Here is a 26,256-nt window from a genome sequence, read left to right as displayed (position 1 = left end):
TCCCTCTGACCCTCTTCCCTCTCGTGCTCTCTATCTCTCATTCTCTCTCTCTCAAATAAAATCTTTAAAAAAAAAAAAAGAAAACATAGCAGTAAATCTTTATCACCTTGGATTAGACCAAGCTTTCTTAAATACCAAAAGTGACAAAGAAAATAAATTGGATTTCATCAAAATTTAAAAATGCTGTGCTTCAAAGGACACCATCAAGATAGTGAAAAGACAACCTTTAAAATAGGAGAAAATATTTCCAAATTATACATCCAAGAGACTTGTACCTAAAATATATAAAGAATGCTTATAACTCCATAATAAAAAGACAAATAAGACCCAATTTTAAAATGGGCTAAGAATTTAAATACATATTTCTCCAAAGAAGACATACAAATGGCTGACAGGTATATGAAAAATGTTCAATGTCACCAATCAACAGGGATATGCAAATCAAAACAACAAAGTATCACTTCATACCTATCAAGATGACTATTACCAAAACAAAACAAACAAAAAAAAACAAAGATAACAAGCGTTGGTGAGAATATGGAAAACTGGAAAATGGGAATATGGAAAATATGGAAAAAAAGCCTTGTACACTGTTGATGGGAATACAAAATGGTATAGCCACTATGGAAAACAGTATGGAAGTCCCTCAAAAATATCAAAAATAGAACTACCGTATCAGTCTACAGCCATACCACCCTGAATGCGCCTGATCTCATCTGATCTCAGAACTACCATATCATCCAGCAATCCCACCTCTGGGTATTTATTCAAGAAGTGAAATCAGGATCTCAAAGAGATTTCAGCAGTCCCATGTTCATTGCTGCGCTATTCACAATAGCCAAGATGTTATGACAACCTAAATATCCACTGATGGATGAATAAAGAAAATGTGGTATACACATACAATGGAATAAAACTCAAGTCATTTAAAAAATAAATTTTGCGATACATGACAACATGGATGAACCCTGAGGACATTATGCTAAGTAAAATAAGCCAGCCACAAAAGTACAAATACTGTACGACTTCAACTATGTAAGGTATCTAAAATAGCCAAACTCAAAGAAGCAGAAAACACAACTGTGTTCACCAAGGGCAGGGGAGATGGAAATCAGAAGTTGCCAATCAATGGGTTTAAAGCTTCATTAATGCAAGATTAGTAAATTCTATGGATGTGCTGTATAACATCATTACTATAGTTGACAATATTGTATTCTACACTTAAAAATCTGTTAGAGTAGATCTTTTAAGTGTCCTTGGCCGCCTGGGTGGCTCAGTTGGTTAAGCGACTGCCTTCGGCTCAGGTCATGATCCTGGAGTCCCAGGATCGAGTCCTGCATCGAGCTCCCTGCTCAGCAGGGAGTCTGCTTCTCCCTCTGACGCTCCCCCCTCTCATGCTCTCTCTCTCTCTCTCTCAATCTCTCTCTCAAATTAACAAAATTCTTAAAAAAAAAAAGTGTTCTTAAACCAAAAGTAAAGATTAATCACTTTATAATAGTGAATTTTATGATATGTGACTCTTGAAATAACTATGGTGAGTGAAAGAACGCAGGCTAAAACAAACAAAAATGTATATACTGTGATGATCACAGCTTATAAAATTCCAGAAAAGCAAGCTAATCTATAGTAATAGACTGCAGATAAGTGTTTGCTTGGGGATTCATAGTGGGAGGAGGGATGGTTACAAATGAGCAAGAGAAACCTTTAGGGATAATGGATATGTTTATCATCTTGATTGTGGTAATAGTTTCACAGCTGTAAACCTGTATCAAAACACAACAAATTATAAATTTTAAATACGGGCAATTTTTTTTATGTCAGTTATACCACAATAAAGCTGGGGGGAGAAAAGTGGAAAAAAAAACAATTTAAAAATGGGCAAAGGATATAAACAGACATTTTCCCAACAAAGACAAACAAATGGCCAAATCACACATGAAAAGATGCTTGACATCCTTAGCCATTAAGGAAATGCAACTGAAAATGACAATGCCATGACACTTCATACCTACTACACTGCCTAAAATCAAAAAGATAAATAAAAACAAGTTGGTGAGAATGTGGAGAAAATGCAATCCTGGTACATTGCTGACAGTAATGTAAAATGGTGCACTTTGGAAAACCATTTGGCAGCTCCTCAAAAGGCTAAACTTAGAGTTACCATAAAACCCTGCAATTCCACTCTTAGGTATATTCCCAAGAAAAATAAAAACACACCCACACAAAAACCTGTACACAAATGTTCACAGCAATATTATTTATAACAGCCAAAAAGTAGAAACAATTCAAAGTCCAACAAATGATGAAAGACAATACTGGTACATCCACACAACAGGGCATATTATTTGGCCATAAAAAGGAACGAAGTGGTGATAACATGCTGTAATATGGATAAATTTGAAAATAGTACTCCAAGCCAAAGAAGCCAGACACAAAAAACTACTGTATCTGATTGTATTACTGTATAACTCCATTTATATGTCTAGAATAGACAAATCTACAGAGACAGAAATCTAGAGAGACAAGCTACTGGTTGCCTAAGACTGGTGCCGAGGGAGTTGAAAAGTGACTGCCAGTGAGTACAGGGTTTCCTTTTGGGGATGATCAAAGGGATCTAAAATTGATTATGATGACAGTTGTACAGTTTGGTGAATCTACTAAAAAAATTGAATTGTATAATTTACATGGGTGAATTGTATGAAATGTGACTACTACCTCAATAAAGCTATTAAAAATGTAAAAAGAAGACAGGCACCTGGGTGGCTCAGTCAGTTAAGCAGCCAACTTGGTTTCAGCTCAGGTCATGATCTCAAGGTAGTGAGACCGAGCCCTGCATGGGGCTCCGTGCTAAAAGGGGAGTCTGCTTGAGATTTTCTCTCTCTCTGCCCCTCCCCACACATATGCACTGGCTCTCTCAAAATGTTCCCTCTAAATCTTCAAAATATTTTTAAAAATTTTAAAAACAAAAAAGTAATTTATACATGTGATTCCAATAAACCATTTATAATCAGATTTTTCATAGATACTCCCCAAACCTGATCTTCTCTTAGTTGACCAATTTTTCAGTAAATCTCATCACCCCCACCCAGCTGCCTACAGCAAAAAGTTATCCTTGACTCATTTTCTTCATAGCCGATGTACAATCCATCAGATATCCTGCACCAGTAACTTTATAATTTATCTCAAATATGGTGATTCTACCCCTCTCTCGCTTGTCCAAGCCACCATCACCTCTTACCAGGGCCTCTCTGCAACAGCCTCTTAACTAAGTAAACTCAATTCCAGTATCCCCTTCTCCCGGTTTTTCACACCACAGTTACTGTTTCAAAGGCAAATCAAGAGTGTGTTACATCCATGTTCAAAACCCTTCAATGGATTCTCATTACCCACAGAATAAATTTAAACTCTTTCCTTGGCCTATAAGACCATTCAGGATATGGCCCTGACTCTTCCCATCCCCGTATCACACACTCCCTCTCCTTTAGCCACTGGCCCTCTTACTATTTCTCAAACACCCTGAACCTGCTTCTGCCTCAGGGCTTCTGCATTTCAGTTCTTTGCCTCAAAACCTCTTCTCCTGAAACTTCACATATCCCATCATCCCCTTAATTCCTTCAGAGATGCTTACCCTGACCTATTTAAAACACACACTCTCTCGGGCGCCTGGGTGGCTCAGTTGGTTAAGTGACTGCCTTCGGCTCAGGTCATGATCCCAGAGTCCCGGGATCGAGTCCCACATGGGACTCCCTGCTCGGTGGGGAATCTGCTTCTCCCTCTGACCCTACCCCTCTTGTGCTCTCTCTCACTCTCTCTCTTCTTTCTCTCTCAAATAAATAAAATCTTAAAAAAAAAATTAAGGGGCGCCTGGATGGCTCAACTGAAGGCATCTGCCTTCAGCTCAGGTCATGATGCCGGGGCCCTGGGATCGAGCCCCACATTGGGCTCTCTGCTCTGCAGGGAGCCTGCTTTTCCCTCTCCCTCGGCCTGCCACTCTGCCTACTTGTGATCTCTCTATCAAATAAATAAATGAAATCTTTTAAAAAAATAAATAAAGGGGCACCTGGGTGGCTCAGTCGTTAAGCGTCTGCCTTCGGCTCAGGTCATGATCCCAGGGTCCTGGGATAGAGCCCCACATCAGGCTCCCTGCTCCGCGGAAAGCCTGCTTCTCCCTCTCCCACTACTCCCCCCGCTTGTATTCCCTCTCTCGCTGTGTCTCTCTCTGTCAAATAAATAAAATCTTTAAAAATAAATAAATAAATATAAAACACACACTCTCTCTTCTTTTATCTACTTTCATTTTCTTCACAGCATTGTCTACTTGTCTATTCACTGCCAACTCCTCTAAAATCTAAGCTCCATGAGGGAAGTCTACACAATTTTTATTACTAACTCTCAATTTCTCCCTCTTGCTCTTTCTCCTACTCACCTTCTTCCCCTTTTCTTTCCTTCCCTCTCTATATATAGTATCTTTCAAAATAACTTGAAAGATGAATAAACTTTCACAAAACCATTCAGGACCTATTCAAATTCAAAAACAGATATTCTACCACACTTGAATAACTTTCTCCCCTCATGAAAATCACCATTTCTTCTTTGTCCACCAGAAATAAGTCTTCCCTCACCTTCATAAATACTGGTTTAATGCCTCACAAAGGCATCAGTGGGTTACTGTCTCCACAGAACACATGTATACTGTGAATCCTAAACAAATAATGTGATATCTACATGAGAGACCTTGTCATATACCACTACACAAGTATTCTCATCACAGTCCTGATGCTTTATAAATCAGTTACAGCAATGTTAGCTGTTGTAACAAACCAATATGGAAAGCTTAACGTGAGACTCATTTTTACTTAAGTAACAGTCCCACATAGGTGCTACTGCAGAGTGGATGGCTTTCTGATGCACGATCATCCATGAACTGTTTCGGTTACCTATTGCGGCCCAACAAACCAACCCAAAATGTACCGGCTGAAAACAAAAATTTTCATTATTTATCACATTTTATATGGTATCATATGGGGAACTGAAACAGCTAAAGGCCAAATGGCTTCACTCCCACGAAACACAGTTTGTATCGGCTGTTGACTAAAAGCGCAGCTGGGCTTGCCACCTGGGAGCCTCAGTTCTCTTTAACGCAGCTGTTTGGGCTTCCTCACCACATGGCAGTCTTGAAGAAGTCCTATTTCTTACATGGTGACTTAGCTTTTAACAGTATCAAAATGCAAACTTCCAGGCCTTCTTAAGGTTTAGCACAGTGACCCTTGTGCTGCATTCTACTGGTAAACCATGTCACAGGGCCACCCAGATTCAAGTAGACTACACAAGCACATACATACTGGAATCATGATTCACTGAGGCCCACCAAAATAACAGGAACTCAAGTTCCTTCTGTCTTGTGGCTTCTCCATCCACTAGGTCTTCAAAATCCACTGCATTCAGCAGACAGATGGAGAAAAAGAATGCATCTTAACCACTTTGATCCAACATCATATCATTTTTCATTACTTTGGAAAGAACTAGTCACATAGTCCCAAGCTGTGAAAGTGAGTGGAAAATATAATCCCTGACTGGGCAGCTATTGGCCAATGACTAGAATATAGAAGATAAAGCACAAATATTTGGTGAACAGTTGGCAGCCTCACTAACTTTCCCCTTTCTCTTATCTCCCAGTAGATTAACATTTCCTTTTTAACTGTCAGGAAATCAATGAGCACATCAAAGCAGATAGTACCTTTTGCTGACAGACTCCCTCCACAGTTTTGTTTGGTTATCTCAAGCTGTTTCCAGTAACTTATATCCTCACACCAATATTCATGAACACACACTCACTTTATATGAGTTTTGACTGATCTCATATACATTTCAAAATTACACTGACTTCTGAGGCACCTGGCTGGCTCAATTGGTACCAGCATGTAACTCCTGATCTTGGGGTTGTGAGTTCGAGCCCCATGTTGGGTGTAGAGACTATTTAAAAATAAAATAATAAAATCATAAATAAATAAAATTACACCGACTTTTGTCAAAATCCACAGCTCCCCCATGTGATCGAACTTACATTTCTAACTATGTATCTCTACTCACCGTCTCATAGGCTCATTGAACTTTACATGTCAAAACTGAACTCAAGTATTACCAAATCCACTCCTCCTTCTGTATTCCCAATCTTAAAACCTTCCCACCGAGGCACCCAAGCCAAGAAAACCCCCAAGAGGCACCACTGGTTCCTCTCCTTCCCTTTGGACATATAGACATTAGAGTCAGGACACGCTGTCCACCCAAAAATCTCCCTCAAATCTGTTTCCTTCTCTATCCCTATTGCCACATTCCTAGTGCTGGTCCTTCTTTCACCTGGACTACTAAAATAGCTACCACCTAACTGACTTCCCTGATTTCAGAATACAATTTCCCTACCCAATCACCAAGTCCTAAAAAATTATCTCATCAGGGCTCCTGGGTGGCTCAGTAGGTTAAGCATCTGCCTTCGGCTCAGGTCATGATCCCAGGGTCCTGGGACTGACCCCAGTGGTGGGCTCCCTGCTCAGTGGGGAGCCTGCTTGTCCCTCTCCCTCTGCCACTCCCCCTGCTCGTGCTCTCTAATAAATAAATAAATAAAAACTATCTCACTAAAATACTTAGTCATGTTACCACTACGTAAAATTCACTGATAGCTTCTTTGCTGGTAAAATTTCAAGTTTCTTTATGGCATTTAAGACCCTTCACAAGGGGGCCCTCCGTCTTCACCTCTCCCCACTCTACTCTCCCTACCCATTAGTCCCACCAGCTTACCCAGGGTGGCATCCCAAATACCCCTTGAACTTTCACCTCTGCCTTCTTTCATATATTTGTAGTCCATTTATATGTTTACTCTAAGATTGTTCTTTCCCTTCCCCCCCTTCTCTGCCTACTGACATTCTCCTTACCCTTCAAAGCCATTTTATTTATTTATTTTTTAAAGATTTTATTTATTTGTCAGAGAGAGACAGCAAGCACAAGCAGGGGGAGCAGCAGGCAGAGGCAGAGGGAGAAGCAGACTCCCCACTAGGCAAGGAGCCCGATGCGGAACTCGATCCCAGGACCCTGGGATCATGACTGGAGCCAAAGGCAGATGCTTAGCCAAATGAGCCACTCAGGTGTCCCTCGAAGCCACTTTTAAATAGCACTTTCTCAGGGCACCTGGGTGGCTCAGTTGGTTAAGCGACTGCCTTCAGCTCAGGTCATGATCCTGGAGTCCCAAGATAGAGTCCCGCATCTCCCTCTGACCCTCTCCCCTCTCATGCTCTCAAATAAATAAAATCTTTTAAATAAATAAATAAACAAATAGCACTTCCTCAGTGACACCTTCCTCTAGGCAAAACTTACTGCGCCAGCAATGTCCACAATAGCCAAACTACGGAAAGAGCCCAGATGTCCATCAACAGATGAATGAATAAAGAAGATGTGGTATATACACACAATGGAATATTATGCAGCCATCAAAAATGAAATCTTGCTGTTTGCAACGATGCGGATGGAACTAGAGGGTATTAGGCTAAGCGAAATAAGTCAATTAGAGAAAGACAATTATCATATGATCTCACTGATATGAGGAATTTGAGAAGCAAGGCAGAGGATCAGAGGGGGAGAGAGGGAAAAATGAAACAAGATGAAACCAGAGAGGGAGACAAACCATAGGAGACTCTTAATCTCAGGAAACAAACTGAGGGTTGCTGGAGTGGGGGGGGGGGGGGGGGATAGGGTGGCTGGGTGATGCACACTGAGGGGGGGTATGTGTTATGGTGAGCACTGTGAATTGTGTAAGACTGATGAATCACAGACCTGTACCCCTGAAACAAACAATACATTATGTTAATAATAAAAAAAAAATTTCCCTTTAACCTAAAAAAAAAAAACTTCCATTTTTCAATGACTACTATTGTTGATACCTCAAATACAGTTCTTATCAAACTGAATTATGAGTGGTTATTTAATGACCAAAGTTTTCTGTTTCATCCACTAAATTTTTGGTGTTTAAAGGCACAGGAACCCAGGACCAGCTATTTTTGTGTCTACACTGACAATGCAATCAGCCCTACCTCCCCAGTAAAGAGAATGCTTACTGGAAAGCACATGGCCCTTTAAGTGGCTAGAAATTCACCTGAAAACAAAGTAGCCACTTCATTTCCCAATGACACATTTCAGGTAGCCACACAGTGGTTGGGACTTCCCCATGTCTTTGCTCATTTCCTTTAAAAAAGGATTATACCTAAACAGGCTCAAGGCCCTACAATATAAGCTCACTCTTCCAACACAAACTTCTCCTATGTTTTGCCTTTAGCTATAGCGTTTTGATATTCCTTTAAAAAAAAATCTTAAAACAGAAGGGCTAATCAAAAAAAAATGAAATCTTGCCATTTGCAACAACGTGGATGGAACTAGAGGGTATTATGCTAAGCGAAATAAGTCAATCAGAGAAAGACAAGTATCATATGATCTCACTGATATGAGGAATTTAAGAAACAAGACAGAAATCATAGGGGAAGGGAGGGAAAAATGAAACAAGACAAACCAGAGAGGGAGACAAACCATAAGAGACTCTTAATCTCAGGAAACAAACAGGGTTGCTGGAGTGGTGGGGGTGGGAGGGATGGGGTGGCTGGGTGATGGGACACTGGGGAGGGTATGTGCTATGGTGAGTGCTGTGAATTTTAAGACTGATGAATCACAGATCTGTACCCCTGAAACAAATAGTACGTTATATGTTAATAAAAAACAAACAAACAAAAAAACCAGAATGGCTAGAGAACTGAATTTCAGTGAACAGGAGGTGAGTGATTTGCCCAAAAAAAGGAGGGAAGACCATAGATATATAGATATAGCTCTCAGTTAAAAGGTCTAAAAATCATAAGGAAAGCTGACTAGCAAATGATGAGAAGGAAAAACACTTCCATTATGAATTACTTCAAAAGAGGATTACAAAAATCAAAAATATGTCCCTTAGAAGTGATCGTAAATCCCTTTGGTAGTGACTCAACAAAATGATTTACAGTACTTGTTGATTAGATTGTGCTTGCTTCATATGGTTCTTTGTGCTTTCCCAAAATATGGCTCTTCAAATGGGATCAAGGTGGTTCATAGTTAAAGCCAAATAATACTGGGTATTTCCAAAACAGCAGCTAATGACAGTGTCCTCAATTTTTTTTCTCAGCTCATCTACATTAAATGTGATACCTGATTTACACAAATTTCCATCTTATTTCTTGACATAAGGCAAAGAGTTACAAAATTTCCACTGAATTAACAAAGGGGTTTCTTGCTTTTCACAGCTACATTAGGTATTTCTCATTAGCAGTTCTGTAGTTAGCACAGCCCTTTTACCATTACAGATCCTGTGAAGACTTAAAAAGTTCAGCTAGTTTCATGGTACACACTGATAAGATTCTGGATATAGTTACATTTTTTAAAATTTTTCACTTTTTGGTTTTAATCAGTTTTATGTGTACATTACTTAGAGCACAACAGTCCTACTGGAATGAAAAGAAAAAAAGCAGTCCTGTGACTGCCTCCATGATCCACACAGAAACACTTTCTGCTCCCCAGAAACCACTACTTTGAAATTATTTAGCTTATCTTTCTGGTATTTATTCCACATCTCTAAGTAACTTACTACTTTTCTTGATTCTTTTCCATTTTAGGCATCAGCAACTGCCTTCCCAGGATGGAAGATGAGAATTTAGCTCTTACATACATTTATCCACCCCACTCCCAATTCCACAGAACCACACTTCCTCAGTGTCTTAAGGGCATTGTTTCACTTCTAGTATGCAGTTTGGATGTGGAGGGATCTAATCGTTCTGATTCTTTCTTTTTTTAAAAAAGATTTTATTTATTTATTCGACAGAGACAGCGAGAGAGGGAACACAAGCAGGGGGAGTGAGAGAGGGAGAAGCAGGCTTCCCGCGGAGCAGCGAGCCCAATGTGGGACTCACTGGGATCATGACCGGAGCCGAAGGCAGACGCTTAACGACTGAGCCACGCAGGCGCCCCTAATCATTCTGATTCTTGATCCCTTGTATAAATGCTTCTCTCATTCTCCGAAGTCTTAGAAAATCTTTTCTCTATCCCAGATTTTTTTTTTTAAGATTTTATTTATTTATTTGACAGAGACACAGCAAGAAAGGGAACACAAGCAGGGGGAGTGGGAGAGGAAGAAGCAGGCCTCCCACGGAGGAGCAGGGAGCCTGATGAGGGGCTCAATCCCAGGACCCTGGGATCATGACCTGAACCAAAGGCAGATAGATGCTTAACCACCAAGCCGCCCAGGCGCCCCATCCCAGATTTCTGAAATTTCCTAATAATCTATCTCAGTATGAGTCTATTTTAATTCATTGTGATGGATGCTCAATGGGTCCTTTTAATGTGGAAATGAATGTTCTATAATTCTGAGAAATTTTCTTGAATTATTTCATTGGAAACTTCTTCCCCTCCGGTTTCTGTTCTCTCCTGAAACACCTATTACTCAGACCATTCCTGTAATTTTCTTACCTATATTCCATCATTTAGGGTTTGTTTTTTCTTGTTGTTGCTCTCCTTTCTGATCCACTTCCTCAACTTTATCTTCCATACATTGAATTTTGAATTTCCAAGAGCTCTACAGACATTCTTTTAATATATACTGCCCTCATTCCATCAGTGTAAGGACTACTCTTACCTTCCAAATATATCAATAGTTGTTTTGTTTTCATTGACTCTTCCAAATTGTTCTGATCTCCATATTTCATATCAGTGGCTTCCCTTAACTAAGCTATTTGTTCAAAGTTACGAACGAGGCATTAAAAAGCTGATTAGAGGGCGCCTGGGTGGCTCAGTTGGTTAAGCGACAGCCTTCGGCTCAGGTCATGATCCTGGAGTCCCGGGATCGAGTCCCGCATCGGGCTCCCTGCTCAGCGGGGAGTCTGCTTCTCCCTCTGACCCTCTTCCCTCTCCTGCTCTCTATCTCTCATTCTCTCTCTCTCAAATAAATAAATAAAATCTTAAAAAAAAAAGCTGATTAGATGTTCTGTGTGCATGGTGGTGATTGCTGACAATGAACTTCACAGAAGGATGATCTGACTGACATGTCCTAGGCAAACCACTTATATTGGTATTTATGGAATTTTTTTCTCTTGGCCAATTCAAATTCCTCAAAGGAAACATTTTTGCTCATGTTGTAACCTTTATATAAATTTTGAAATACCATGTATTCACACATCTTTGGTAACATCTAAAATTTTCATCTTAAGTTTCAATAATTGCAAGCATGGAATTTCTAGCACATTATCAATATTAACTTTTGAGAAACTATTACACAAACTTTAGACTCATAGAAAAGTTGCAAAAATATACAGAGTTCCATATACCCTTCATCCAGCTTCCCTAATGTTAACATCTTACACAACCAAAGTACTATTATCAAAACCAGGAAATGAATATTGACAAAATACTGTTGGTTAGAGACCTTATTCAAAATTCACCAGTTTTGCCAATAACACCTTTTTTCTGTTTCAGAATCCAATCCAGGACTCCATACTCAATTTAGTTTAGTATCTCTTTAGTTCTGGTCTTTGATAATTACTCCACCTTTGTCTTTCATGATTTTAACACTTTTAGAGATTACTGATCAGTTATTTTGTAGATAACCTTCAGTTTGGCTTTGTCTAAAGTCCTCTCATTATAAAATGAAGGTTATGGGTTTGGGGCAAAAATACCAGAAATGATGTTTATGCCCTTCTCAGTACATTATAGATCAGGAGTCCATGATACTGATGGGTCTTATTCCTGGTGATATTAACCATGATCTACTAGTTAACATGGTATTTGCCATGATACTCTATGTAAATTTATTTTCCCCTTTTCAATTAACAATATTAAAGATAAAAATTATTTTATCACTCTTCTAAATGTATCAAATGGACCCTAAAAACTATTAATCTGATAACCCTCATCATCTACTGAACTATTCCTTTACTATTGAACTAACTTATCCTTAACACTCAAAAATTTTTATAATGTTCCTTTTTTTTTAAGATTTTATTTATTTATTTGTTAGAGAGAGAGACAGAGCACAAGCAGGAGAGCGACAGGCAGAGGGTGAAGCAGGCTCCCCGCCAAGCAGGAAGCCCATGACCTGAGCCAAAGGCAGCCGCTTAACCGACTGAGTCACCCAGGCAACCCGATATAATTTTCCTTTTTCTTGAACTATTTCTTTTTTTTTTTTAAGATTTTATTTATTTATTTATTTGACAGACCGGGGGGAGAGAAAGAGAGAGAGACAGTGAGAGAAGGAACACAAGCAGGGGGAGTGGGAGAAGGAGAAGCAGTCTTCCCACCGAGCAGGGAGCTCGATGCAGGGCTCAATCCCAGGACCCTGGGATCATGACCTGACCCGAAGACAGACACTTAACGACTGAGCCACCCAGGTGCCCCTTGAACTTCTATTTCTATTGTATTTATTCTACAGAATGTTATCCTGATGTCACGTATTTTTACACTTGGATTACATATTTATTATCCAACTGTTCTTCACTGCAAAAACATACCTGTACATAAATATAAATTTTTCAAATTTCTTGTGACTGTGAAGTTCTAATTATCAATCCAAAAGAAATTTTGAGTTATCATTATCATTAATATTAGTACATGATAGATCAAAACACAAGTGTATTATGCATTTGGAAAACTATTAGGCAAAAAATAAAATTTTACTGAAAATACATCTCCTATGAAATAAATGGAGCTCACTTTTTTTTTGGTTTATGAATCCATGAATGAATACTGCTTAATACCAGAAGGAGACAAGGTTCAGCATTAATTCTATTCCTATTTTTGTATAGATAAAAGTACTTAATAACCATAGAAGGGAGCAGAAAACCTTTTGTTATAATGACATTATTCAATTCTGTGAGCTCCCTTAGAGTTATGTGCCAGATTTCACACAATCTACTGTAAAGAACTATTTTTAATAATCTGACATCAACCTAACCCAAAAAACATACAAACTCTATGTCCCCCACAGTGATCTCTTTATTTCAGGCTAAAAAAGAATTTATGTAGTTTCTTAAATTTCATTGTAGTGTAATAGGATTTGACTTCATAAACAGTCTCCTTTTATATATCAAAACTATTTTTACATCCCAATAAACATCCCAATATAATGATTTGCTATTTAATTTAAAAATCATAAATAGTTAAGTGACACCATAAGGCTCTCATTCAACTACAAATTTGTTTAATAAAGATTTAATCTGTGCTATTAGTACAGTTTTTTTTCCCTGATAACATACATTAGGAACACTTCTATTACAAAATGTTTTAGTATTTGTTTTGGATGGTTTTTTCAAAATATTGTACATTTGGGTTTCCTTTAAAAAAATGCTTCCAGACTGAATTAAATGGTTATTAAGTCAAAGGCTTATATAAGGACACCTAATTCTACTGTTATCTGGTAGATGACAGCCAGAGCTTAAAGTGGAAAACAACTAAAATAGGGCGCCTGGGTGGCTCAGTTGGTTAAGCGACTGCCTTCGGCTCAGGTCATGATCCTGGAGTCCCAGGATCGAGTCCCACATCAGGCTCCCTGCTCAGCAGAGAGTCTGCTTCTCCCTCTGACCCTCCCCCCTCTCATGCTATCTCATTCTCTCTCTCTCTCAAATTAATAAATAAAATGTTAAAAAAAAAAGAATTAAAATAAACAGTAAGGAGGTAATGCAATTAGTAGAGAAGTATGGAAGGTGTTACAAAGTGGTAGACAAGTAGAACTTGAAAGCTCAAGGATATAAAATTTAGTAACTACCACAACAAGCAAAAATAGAGGCCAGGTCATAGAGGAGAGAAGGAGCCCCAAAAGCACATGAAAGAAAGAGAAGCACACTCTTGGAATCAAGTAATGATCAGAAATACTGAAAGAAATGTTACGCCCTTTAACTGTGTGCCTTCAAGCCTTCAAGCTCTAAATAAGTATAGACTAATACATGCTCCACATGTCTATTAGCTAGTTTGAGGTAAGAACTCCCCTGGAGCCAATATGAGAAGCCAAAAAAAAAAAAATTCCTCCAATTGCCATAGGAATTACCTTGTATAAAATAAAGCATAAAGCAACTAAAACATACCTCAACGTCAAAGCTTTTAAACATTAAAAAAACCTGATGCCTTTTATGCAATGCTTCCATTTAACCAACATTATTATTCTGCCCCTGGATAATGATATCTTCCTGAATTTATACAAGAATAAAATAGCATATTAAAAGAGAACCCAAGTATTTATTAAAACAGCAAACCAGCTGGGGCACCTGGGTGGCTCAGTTGGTTGAACATCCGGCTCTTGATTTCAGCAGAGTCATGATCTCAGGATAGTGAGATAGAGCCCCAAGTCAGGCTCTGTACTCATCGGGCAGTCTGCTTGAGATTCTTTCTCCCTCTTCCTCTACCCCTACCCCCGCCACGTGCACTCTCTCTCCCTCTACACTAAATAAACAAATCTTTATATTTTTTTAAGTTTATTTATTTATTTATTTGACAGAGAGACAGAGAGAGACAGCAAGAGAGGGAACACAAGCAAGGGGAGTGGGAGAGGGAGAAGCAGGCTTCCCACTGAGCAGGGAGCCCGACGCAGGGCTTGATCCCAGGACCCTGGGATCATGACCTGAGCCGAAGGTAGCCGCTTAACCACTGAGCCATCCAGGCGCCCCAATAAATAAATCTTTAAAAAAATAAAACAGCAAACCAGTTTAAACTATATAGATCGCAGTTTTTTATTCTTGAGAAAAAGTGACCTTCTCACTGACTACATGCACTAATTCTTAAGTGTGTACTAACTATGTGATTAAGGTATCAGTCACAACTGTTCTGCAAACCAACAGTGAATTTGGTATGATCTTTAGACTTGACCTGACCAAAAGGGCTAAATTTGGAAGGTGTAAAATGTGAGAAAGGCTGAAAATAATGTGAGTGTTCTCTATGAAAGGTCTTTTGGTCAAGGTACAGAAAAAGCCAACTTGTTATGTGGTGGTTATAAGGTGAGGGTGTATGTGTGTACATGGATCAAGCAGGTTAGATCTTTCTAGCTCCAGGTACCTCTAGGGAGCGGAAATGGCAGGAAAATAGGTAAAGCAGGATGAGGTAAAGCTCCACCCATCTTTTAGGAACAGGGTATAGGTGGATCTTAGGATCAAAAATCCAAACTTAAGAAGATTAACAATTTCAAAGCTATTTGAATTCTCTAAATATATTATTTTGTTTTTCATGCTAATAAGCAAAGCTGCCTTTAACAAATCAGGTTGAACCAGCTGTGTGAGGCAGACAAAGGCTATGCATTTGGTCCATAGGTAGACAGCAGTTTTAAAAGGAGCCCATACTAGTGATAGTAGCAGGAATCAAACAACCACTTTAAATAAAGGGAAGGACGTGGTAGGAAGTCAAGACAGCCAAATATGAGGCTCAACACACAACTCTCTTTGCACATACATGGAGAAATCTTACCCTCTGTCAAACGTTTATTTTTGTTTTGTTCTTCAAGACTTTCCTAACAGGGGCGCCTGAGTGGCTCAGTGGTTAAGAGTCTGCCTTTGGCTCAGCTCATGATCCCAGGGTCCCGGGATCGAGCCCCACATCAGGCTCCCTGTTCCGCGGGAAGCCTGCTTCTCCCTCTCCCACTCCCCCTGCTTATGTTCCTTCTCTTGCTGTGTCTCTCTCTGTCAAATAAATAAATAAAATCTTTAAAAAAAAAAAAAAAAGACTTTCCTAACAATCCTCATTTACATAGAAAGGTAGAATCAAAGTACTCCCAAGAAATACTAAGTAAAATAACCTCAATTTAAACTCTATAAAGAGTCATTTAAAAGGATATTGCTATAGTTGGGGTCTAAAAAGGTTTCCATAATATATAGTTTAAATAACTTTTAAAGACTCACCTGTAGGCTTAACTGAATAAAACCCAATGGCTTCTCCTTTCTTCCACAGAATCTTAGCGTAATCAGTACTGCTATGACACAGAAATGGTATCTCATTTCTCTCCATTTCCTGTTTTCTATAAATAATCCGATTCAGAACATACAGAACCACTCTCTCCCCAAGAGTTCTCACCTGGAAAGAGAGTCAGACACCAGGCACAACAGTTATGATATGCATCCATTCAGAGATGCTATCTACCTTGCTCCCTGCTTCCACACCTCATACTAGCATTCAAAGCACTTTGAATACACTCAAAATGACTTCTTAAACCTTTCATCACACAGATGAGACCCATCATTTGTACCAATAACAATCCATTTCTACAAACACATATTATGCATGGAATACTGCCTCTCAGCAAATTCTAAAACACGTAAAACGAGTTTCTAATGTACCAATCCCCAGCATCTCTTCCTTAGTGTTCAAGTGTTTTCTTTTTCCTTCCAGCCACCCAGATCCAGGGTCTCCCCCACCCTAATTGCTGCCCCACCACCTCTACTGCTTCTTCTTCACCCCATTTTAGCTTAAATAGTAAATAAGAAAGGGGAAAAAAAGCCTCATGTTATCCTCTAAGACTTTAAGAACAACTACCTTATTTAATAAGCAAGGCCATAATTATGCTCTTGGGAAAGGAATCTGTCTCATCTTTCCAGGTAAAATGTTCATTTAACAGTCATGTCTTGGTTGTCTAACTGTAAGGAATAGCCAGCTTGCCCCACACACATACCCTTCTGCCAGATCAGATGAGTGACGACAGTGGCACAGGCAAATCCGATAAAAACAAACTTGGGGCAATCACAGAATGGAAGCAGAGCCTCACTTCCTAGATGCAAGGCCACATGGTCACCAGAACCCCCTCACCAACTTTCTGACATCAAATGATGGGGTTTTTTCCCCAGAGACATTTTTCACCACTAAAAACAAGAGTTCCATCCCATAAAGTCTATTTCCCCTCAAGTCTCCCTAAAGAAGCACAAGAGTGCCCTCTAATTAGGTGAGTGAAGAAAGAAAAGCATTAACTATACACACACTACTCTCAAAAAAAAAAAAAAGAAAGAAAGCAAGCAAGCAAGCAAGCCTTAACCATACTACACACTAGGGGATGTCAGATACCAAACAACAAAGGAAATGACAAAGCTCACTAGCTTTCAGGGCAACCCATTCCTTCCCTGAACAGCTCCGACCAGTATAAAATTCTTCTTCATACTGAGCTGACCATAGCCAGACTAGACTTTGATACCCTGGAGCCACACAGCCTAAAAATGTTTGAAGAAAGCCATGACATTCCCCTAAATTTCACACCATAGGAACAAAGGAACAACTGAAGGAAAAGACTGATCTAATGCAATTTTGGGTACTCTGTCCATTCCAGTCTTCTCCCTTGAAACAGCTCCAGATCCTTCTAACATCTCTCCATCGGGACTTGCAGATATTACAAAACTAAACATTGAAGATGTTGCTGAGACAGTGGGGCTTTGCTATATAAGCTCAAGTTTTTTTATTAGCTTTTTTGCTTACCTTGGTTTTACTTCTAATTAACTAAAGCCCACTCATGTTTGTATGTGCTGTTTTAGCTTGTTCTTCATGGTGTACATGTGCAGTTAATTTTTTGAACCCATGGGTACTACTTTTCATCATGTTAGACCCTGCTCTTTGTTTCTTCATTCTGCCTTTCACAGACTTGTTCTCCCATTCAGCACTGTGGCAGGCAAAATTGATCAGCATACCAACTGTGTCTTGATGACCAGGACAGAAAAAAGGACAAAGTGTGGCAGTATGCTACTGAGGATCTCCCTTCTAGTCCACTGATTAGAACACCTGAAAACAGACCACCTGAAATAGCCCTACCAATAGGCAAGTTTCCTGGTCAGTGTCTCTTAGAGACAGACAACCTAGGCAAACACGCAGACAGAACTAGCTTTCTCTCTACCCTGTAAGAAAATCAAAAGCTGACGTCGATACAGGTCACTACAGTTCAAGTAACCCATAGGTATTCACTCTTCCTCACCAATTCTCAGATACTTTCAGAACCACATAAAATTTAGGAAGCGCAATCAGACTACCAGTTTCATCATAACAATGAAACTCTTAAGGGTTTAATACAACCTAGTTATACTAAAATAGAGAAGTGCTCAATAATTTCAACAATTATCAATGTTTATGGGGAACATAATGTGGTATGACCTCAGAAGAAACACTTTTAAATTATAGGATCTTGTTACCTGCTTAAGCCCTTCTCTAGAAGGGACAGATGTTTTCACAATATCATCAATAGCCCACCATTGATCAGCAAGGTAAAGTGCCACAGCTAAAACAGAATAAATGATTATTAACATTTAAGACTTAACAGTATACAATATTACTATGTGAAGAAGTTTATACAGGTAACCTTAAATATACCCACATTTCATAATACAATGTGGCCCCATTTATACCATTTTTATTTTATTTCACTCATTAAACATTTAATTACAAGTGAAAATTTTATTTTCCCGAAATTTAGTTTGAAACAATTTTTTAAAATTCCTTCACACAGCTACTTTTTAATAAATATCTAATTGTTTGGAGAAAAATTCCTCAAGTTATAAAGATTAAGCAGAAAAGAAACCTGTGAGTGAGTCCTCAGGTGCAAAAAGGGCAAGAATTTTCTCGGTCTGATCTCCACCATAAAGAGGTACAAAGCCTACATTTGACAGGCTAATAGGAATCTGAAATGACATTGATTAAAGATCAGTGAAATCTGTTAAGAAAATATAGAGCAAAAACACCATGCTTCTACAAAAATATTAAACTTTCTCTACATTAATGCTAATTATAGAACTTAATTTCATAGAAGATATTTCTAGGCTCAAAAAAAAAGTAAATCAGACTTCCCTTTTGCAGGAATTTTACTATCTTGGGGAAAAAATTAAAGTTTATTTCAATAAGTATTACTACTGTGCTTTGGCCACACAACTGAATAAAAAGAAAGGCATGATATGGTACATAAACCCATTAAAAAACAACTATAGTTTATCTGTTATTTAGACAACTTCAGGGGGAAAATTCCATTTTATAGTAAAAGACATCAGAGAGGTACATTTGTTTTTCCACTGCGATACATATGATACTTTAAGATTTTTCTACCTCCATTAATCTGACCATAATTCCCATTGATATCACAATTCAGATAATTATAAAATACTGGTGCTTTAGAAGAACAGACTTTAAAGAAGCCTTTAAACATCATTCTCTAAAAGAAAACTCTGAGGCCTAGAGAGGCCTGAGAACCATGTAGTTCACAGTAGAATGCTAACGATCTTTCCATCAAAATATATCACACTTACTAATTAGGAAGTTTGATAGAAAAAGGAAGATTTGTGACACAAAAATGTATAATTCATGTTTTGCTGATTTTTTATTAAAAAATTTCTAAAATCACAAATTCCAAATCCAAAGTAAATTTAATTTAGTTAGCTCAAATACAATAACCCATCTTAGCAAAACAACTTTTATGTAATTTTAAAGGCAAAATATAGGGGCGCCTGGGTGGCTCAGTTGAGCGTCTGCCTTTGGCTCAGGTCATGGTCCTGGGGTCCTGGGATGGGCCCCACGTCGCGTGGGCTCCCTGCTCCACGGGGGCCTGCTTCTCCCTCTCCCACTCCGCCCCCCCCGCTTGTGTTCCCTCTCTCAATGTGTCTCTCTCTGTCAAATAAATGAATAAAATCTTTAAAAAAAAATAAAGGCAAAATATAAATATTCAGCAATAACCTATAGTGTCTTTTTAAAACTTCATCATGCTGTTGTACTAACCAATCAATATTTTACTGTTTTACTTAAGATTCTTCTGATGCAAATTTCAAAAGTAATTAGTTAACATTTTTAAATGATAAAAAATAAGATACTGATTTCACGTGTAAACTCAACTGAAAAGGTTGAGAAAAATCACCTTTGCACACCTTACCGTAATATTGAGAAGAGAAAAACATTCAGGGTTTTCAGGGTCCCCACACCTTAGATCTGACATATAATCTTCAGCAGAATTTTCCAATTCCTCATGACTGCAATTATCCAGCATATCCACAGGGAATGCCATCCTCTACAACAAACAATACGGGACAAATGTTTCAGCATATGAAATGTTATCTTCCTTTACTCATAGAAAAAACTAACACCAGGGCGCCTGGGTGGCTCAGTCTTTAAAGCGTCTGCCTTCATCTCAGGTCATGATCCCAGGGTCCTGGGATCAAGTCCCACATTGGGCTCCCTGCTCAGCAGGAAGCCTGCTTCTCCCTCCCCCACTCCCCGTTTGTGTTCCCTTTCTCGCTGTGTCTCTCTCTGTCAAATAAATAAAATCTTTAAAAAAAAAAAAACACACTTTAAGGGAACTTCACTTTCACTGTGTGGAGACAGACAACAATTTGAGCCTGCTGACTGAAAATGTACGTCAAAAAGAAAACTTCATGGGGCGCCTGGGTGGCTCAGTTGGTTGAGTGTCCAAATCTTGATTTCAGCTCAGGTCATGATCTCTGGGTCCTGGGATCAAGCCCTGCGTGGAGCTCTGCGCTCAGTGGGGAGTCTGCTTTAGGATTCTCTCTCCCCCTCTGCCCCTAGCCCCTGCTCTCTCATTCTAAAATAAATATATCTTTTAAAAAAAAATTTAGGTGAAACTAAAAACACGAAACAGTAGTGGATGAAAGAAGCATAATTAGGACACTAATTAAGAGAATGTATTAATTGTTTTTACTCTCTTATAGCAAGATCCCAGCTTTATATCCAAGTTAAACACTAAGACATTTAACATACCATACCACTGACTAGATGAAGCTCAAGTAAGATTACCATTACACCATTTCCCTTAAACCAACTCAAAAGACTCTTGAAAATTAGCTACCAGAACAAGCAATGAATGAAATATATTTAAAAATTTCATTTGCTGGGGGTGCTGGGTATCTCAGTCAGTTAAGCAACCAACTCTTGATCTCAGCTCGTCTTGATCTCAGGTTTGTGAGTTCAAGGTCCACGCCAGACTCCACACTGGACTCCACACTGGGCCTGGCGCCTACTTAAAAAAAAAAATTTTTTTTTCATTTGCTGGGGCACCTGGCTGGCTCAGTAGGTGGAGCATGTGACTCTTGATCTTGGAGTTGTGAGTTTGAGCCCCACCTTGGGTAAAGAGAGTACTTAAAAATTTTATTTTTTTTAAGATTTTATTTATCCATTTGAGAGAGAGTGAGTGATCAGGGGAGGAGTAGAGGGAGAGGGACAAGCAGACTCAGAGCCCGATGCCAGCCCGATCCCACTACCCTGAGATTGTGACCTGAGCCAAAATCAAGAGTTGGACGCCCAACCGAGCCACCCAGTGTCCCTAAAAATCAAATTCTTTTAAATAATAAAAATAAAAATTTCATTTGCTAACAGTAATCATAATCTAAAGGATGAAACATAAGTTAATGTTTGAAGCCTGCTGTCAAAAACTTGGCCTACGAAAGCACAGTTGATTATAATCATACAAATATAATACGGCATTCTAGATAAAAAAAAAAAAAAGGACCGAAAAAGAAAAATAGTCTTGACCAAACAGCAAGTTTTTCATGACTTTCTTTCTTCTTCATCTACTGTTACTATGATAATTACGGATCTTAAAAGATTTTAATTGCTAACGTCACGTTTTAAGTGCATTTTTTTTGGTTTCATTATTGGAAGACAATTCTAATAAATAGGCAAAAGCGGGTGATCTGAATAAAGAACCCAATGGCATAGCCCAGAATAAGACATTTTAAGGCAGTAAACAGTCTTAGAGGTCTTGGTTTCTTATCTAATACACTTCAGAGAAGAGTCATGTGTGGACCCACCCACTAGTCCACAGCAGAATGAGCCAGAAACACGAGCTGGTCTCCCTAAGCCACTGATCTGTCCTCTATCCTAGTGTTGCCCAACCTTCAGTAATTTGCATACCACTGTGAACATTTTTCCTAGGGTGTTAAATGTCTATATCACTATTTAACTAATGTATTTCTCAAGTCACTTCTTTTTTTATTAAGTAAGCTCTACAACCAGTGTGGGGCTTGACCTCACAACTCCAAGATCAAGAGTCAAATGCTCTACCAACTGAACCGGTCAAGTGCCCCTCAATTCACTTCTTTAAAAATACACACACACCTCTCTCCATCTTTCCTCCCCTCCTCTTTTTTAATGTGGTAAAACATGCACATAACACCATTTTAACTATTTCCAGATTTATAATTCTGTGACAGTAAGGACATCTCAAATACTGTACAATCATCACCACTCTCTGGTCTCCAGAACTTTTTCACCATCCCAAATAGAAACTCTATTCCACTAAACAATCACTTTCCATTCCCTCTCCGCTCATCCCCTGCTAACCACGATTCTATTCTGTATCTCTATGAATTTGCCTAGTCTAGGAACTTCTTAAGTGGAATCACACAATAATTGTCCCTTTGTGCCTGGCTTGTTTCACTTAGCATAGTGGTTTTAAGGTTTATCCGTGTTGTAGCATGTATCGGAACCTCAGTTCACTTTTTTAGAAACATTTTATTTACCCTTAACTCTAAAACCACCAATGTGATATATAAGATTATACATTTTCCTAATCAGCATTAAAATTTCTAACTACCATCATTTAAATGGTCACTTGAATACCACTAAAAAACACCTCCTAAATCACCAGTATTATGTCAGCACATTTTAGAAAACGTTTCACTATGGGTACAGGAGTGCTTACCATAAGAAAATACTATTACAAATCAAAGGCAAGTACAACATGACTAAATGAATTAAAGTGTAAAAACAAATTCATTATCTTTCATTCTTAAGCCTTTTTAGATGGCCTTTTTTTATTTTTGTTTTAAGATTTTTATTTATTTATTTATTTATTTATTTGACAGAGAGAGAGAGACACAGCGAGAGAGTGAACACAAGCAGGGGGAGTGGGAGAGGGAGAAGCAGGCTCCCCACCAAGCAGGGAGCCCGATGCGGGGCTTGATCCCAGGACCCCGGGATCAGGACCTGAGCCGAAGGCAGACATCTAACGACTGAACCACCCAGGCACCCTACATGGCCATTTTTAAATAGAAAAATAATTGCTTCTGGGCTTATTATTAAAGAATATTCACATACTTACACAAAATGAAACAATTATTTTCCTGCAGTCCAACCATTTAAGAACTCTGAAATTTGCATAAAAAGCATTTCTGGGGAGAGAGCCCCTAACACACACCCCTTCTAAAATATTTTTGGGTTGCAAATCTGTCCTTAAATCCATTACTTTTATTACTAGTTGCTCTCGGTGCTCAGTTTTATTGGCTAAATCACCTAAAAGTAATTAAATGAAGGTGAAAGAACTAGAAATTATTATAAATCAGTTAACAACAGCAGGTAACATTTACTGAGAACTGACCATATACCAGACTTTAAAGAGACAGCCATATTGAAAATATAGTGAGATATTTCTATTAGCCCCAATCTGTAGATGAAGAAACAGAATGTCATACCACTAGGAGGGCTAAAAGAACAGGAATCCAGACAATTAAATATACCTTCCAATATTATTATTTTTACTCAATATGCAAAATCTTATTTGTGATGGTTATATGAAATCTCCCTTTATAAAATAATAATTCCTTTGTTATTAAGTATTCTATTCATATGTTACACAAGAAAAGAGCAACTGGAATTGGAATTCTATGTATGACCCTGGTTCCTGGGTCAGCTCTGCCACTAGCTAAGTCAGTGACCCTGGGCAAGTTACTCACCCTCTTTAAGCTTCTGTATTCTCATTGGTAATGTGATGCAACTGGACAGGATAATCCTAAGGACCTTTTTACCTCTAAATGTTTATAAGTGTTTTATAAAAAAAAAATATATTGGTTAACTCATGACTGTAAATTACTAGCCTTATGGTGGGTCTCCTACAATTTAGAGGCAAGAGAAAAATGGTAAGGCTCTAAAGAGAAATATAGGTTGCTATGATAAATCACTCACTTCTCCCTCTTTTTTGTTGTTTTTAAGCTTCTGTTCTGTGTTACATAACTGTAAAGCTGTCAGATCGAATTTTGTCAAGTACTTTATGCTCTACCCATGAGATAAACCAAAAGGGCTAACTAGATTCTACATGAATGAGAAAGCTTAGTGTTGCCTTAAGCAAACTAAGTCATCAAAAAATTTACACAGAATGGATAATGAAGTGTAAAAAGTGTCCAAATTAATTTATAAATTATGTAAATGTTATGCTCATTAATCCTGGCTAACGTGTATAAAAACACAATACTAATACCTCTTATGTAAGAATTTTAAGATGCCCATCAGCTATTTTACATCTACCTTTTAATAATTCCACCCCTCTTCCCCAAAAAATTATATTAACTATTTGAAAGAATAAATGCTTTACATAATAAAAAAAAGAATAAATGCTTTTAGGAAGATAATATGAAAAAGAGAAAACAGTTTTATTCCTACTACTGTGATATTTTTTTTCCCTTTTTAAGGTTAATTATTAGATGTCAACTATACTCTTAAAAAGGAGGAATGTATTTTACAAATTCGGTTCCTAAATTTTCAAGATTCTTATAGATTATTACTATCATTTGGAGGCTTTAGGGGGAGAGGAATATAAATAAAAATACGGACATTTTAGAGCTGAAAGAGTTCTTAGAAAAAAAATAATTATCTCAACCAATGCAAGTCATGACCCTATTTCTCCTGATTGTTTCCCCAACATGAAAATAGGTTAGGTATCGAGGCAACATAATCAGTAATGCTCTCAACCTTTTCACAAAAAGCCTGTTTCTGAACCTTCTTTTGATTCTTCTCCAAATTCTTCCCTTTTCACTTTTCTCCCTAACATCGTTTTTTCCCTAACTAACCTAGCCCCTGTACATTAGCTCAACAATCTCTTTATCTTATTTACCCTTTATTCTTCTATCCCTCCTGCCCGACCCAAGGCCCTAATCCCTACATTAATCCTTCTCCAGTGTTAGAGCTGAGATTCTGAATATGACAAAATGGAACTAGTGAATAAACCGCTCCAACTATCAAATCTCACGCGGGCTCAATGCTGCTCACAAATCCTGTCTTCTGAGAAATGAAAAAGATCTGACTACTTGTGGGTGGTGAGGACTGCCTGTAAGTTTATGGCTAATGGTGCAGGAAGTTGGAAAGATTTCATACTTGTTGCTTCTTTTTGTTTTACGTAGGAAGCAAAATCATCTTTTTAAGTAATAATCACTGAGCCACCTGAGATTTGATAGTTGGGCCTGGTTCTATTAAAAACAGTTCATGTGTATTCCCAGATATAGTTTTTATCACTAACACACCAATGAGGAATTTAATGATCTTCACTTGCCAGCTGAGGAAACTAAGACACACAAAGCAGTTGAGTAACTTGTTCAAAGACACACACTAGTTAAGTGGCAGAACTAGCATTTGAACCCAAGCAGTCTGGCTTTGATGCCTATTTTTATCACATCTCTAAGTCTAAAAGTAGAGCATTTTAAGCGTCCCAAGATGGTTAAAGATTGCTTACATCTATCAGAAGTCTTACAAATTGTCTTTCTAGGAATTTAACTCTCTTCATATTCAGGAAGATGGTCTTAGATGTAAGAAATCTTTTAAACATGAATGTGCAATCTCTTTGGGATGCATCTGACTGACAAAATTGAGTTTACGTGCCTGCATCCAAACTGCAAGGGAGAGAGAATGTGACTTGGGGGGTGTGGGGCTCTACCTTGGAGAGGCGAAACAGGGCTCATATGGCTGAAATACGACTCATAAGCAAAAATGAGTCACAATACAAAATACTAAATTTTACCAGAGCCAAGAATGGATGCTAAATCCTTACCTTACTATCCACACACTTGGACAAGATCTAGAAAGAGCTACTTAAACTACTCAGATACATATGCAAAGGAATAGAAATGTGCTTATAACGGAAGCTTCCACTTGACTGACTACACATTGTACTGCAAAAAAGAATACATTTTCCTCTAGAACATGCCACCTACTCTAGTACTTCATGACCTGGATTACTGAACAGTGTTTATAATCTCACAGAAGTTTTCAAACTCAGGAAAAAAAAAAACCAAAATAAACAAAAACTAAACTATTTAAATGAATACACCATAAAATTTTGTCTTTCGTTTCAACATCAGACCAACTAAAATCCTTTTACCTGGCTCCTTTACCCAACAGATCTAATTTTATAGTGCTTCATTAAAGCTAACAGGAGTTTGGCACAGTAAAACTCAAGGACACAGGCAATTGTTAAACACAGGAGTCTCAACA

At 38.3% G+C, this 26,256-nt stretch overlaps 1 protein-coding gene across 8 annotated transcripts in view; it reads right to left on the bottom strand.

The window, feature by feature from the left end:
- The window catches only part of FAM169A (family with sequence similarity 169 member A), a 64,985-nt gene that overhangs the window by 28,937 nt on the left and 9,792 nt on the right, over positions 1-26,256 (bottom strand). For 7 of the 8 annotated variants that reach the window (XM_073905335.1, XM_073905337.1, XM_073905333.1 and 4 more), the window contains exons 2-5: positions 19,916-20,050; positions 18,581-18,680; positions 18,195-18,280; positions 15,933-16,104 (exon numbers count right to left, since the gene is read on the bottom strand). In XM_073905335.1, the coding sequence (XP_073761436.1) occupies positions 15,933-16,104; positions 18,195-18,280; positions 18,581-18,680; positions 19,916-20,047 (490 nt within the window). In that variant the 5' untranslated portion in view covers positions 20,048-20,050. Of the gene's footprint in view, positions 1-15,932; positions 16,105-18,194; positions 18,281-18,580; positions 18,681-19,915; positions 20,051-26,256 lie in introns of those variants that run through there. The other variant, XM_073905338.1, reaches the window with a different exon arrangement.

The sequence above is a fragment of the Callorhinus ursinus genome, unplaced genomic scaffold (assembly GCF_003265705.2).
Source record: "Callorhinus ursinus isolate GAN/ISIS: 27379988/994484 unplaced genomic scaffold, GSC_fseal_2.0 scaffold23, whole genome shotgun sequence".
NCBI lineage: Eukaryota > Metazoa > Chordata > Mammalia > Carnivora > Otariidae > Callorhinus > Callorhinus ursinus.
The sequence above is the reverse complement of the archived record's forward strand: the minus strand, read 5'-3'. Positions and strand labels throughout refer to the sequence as shown.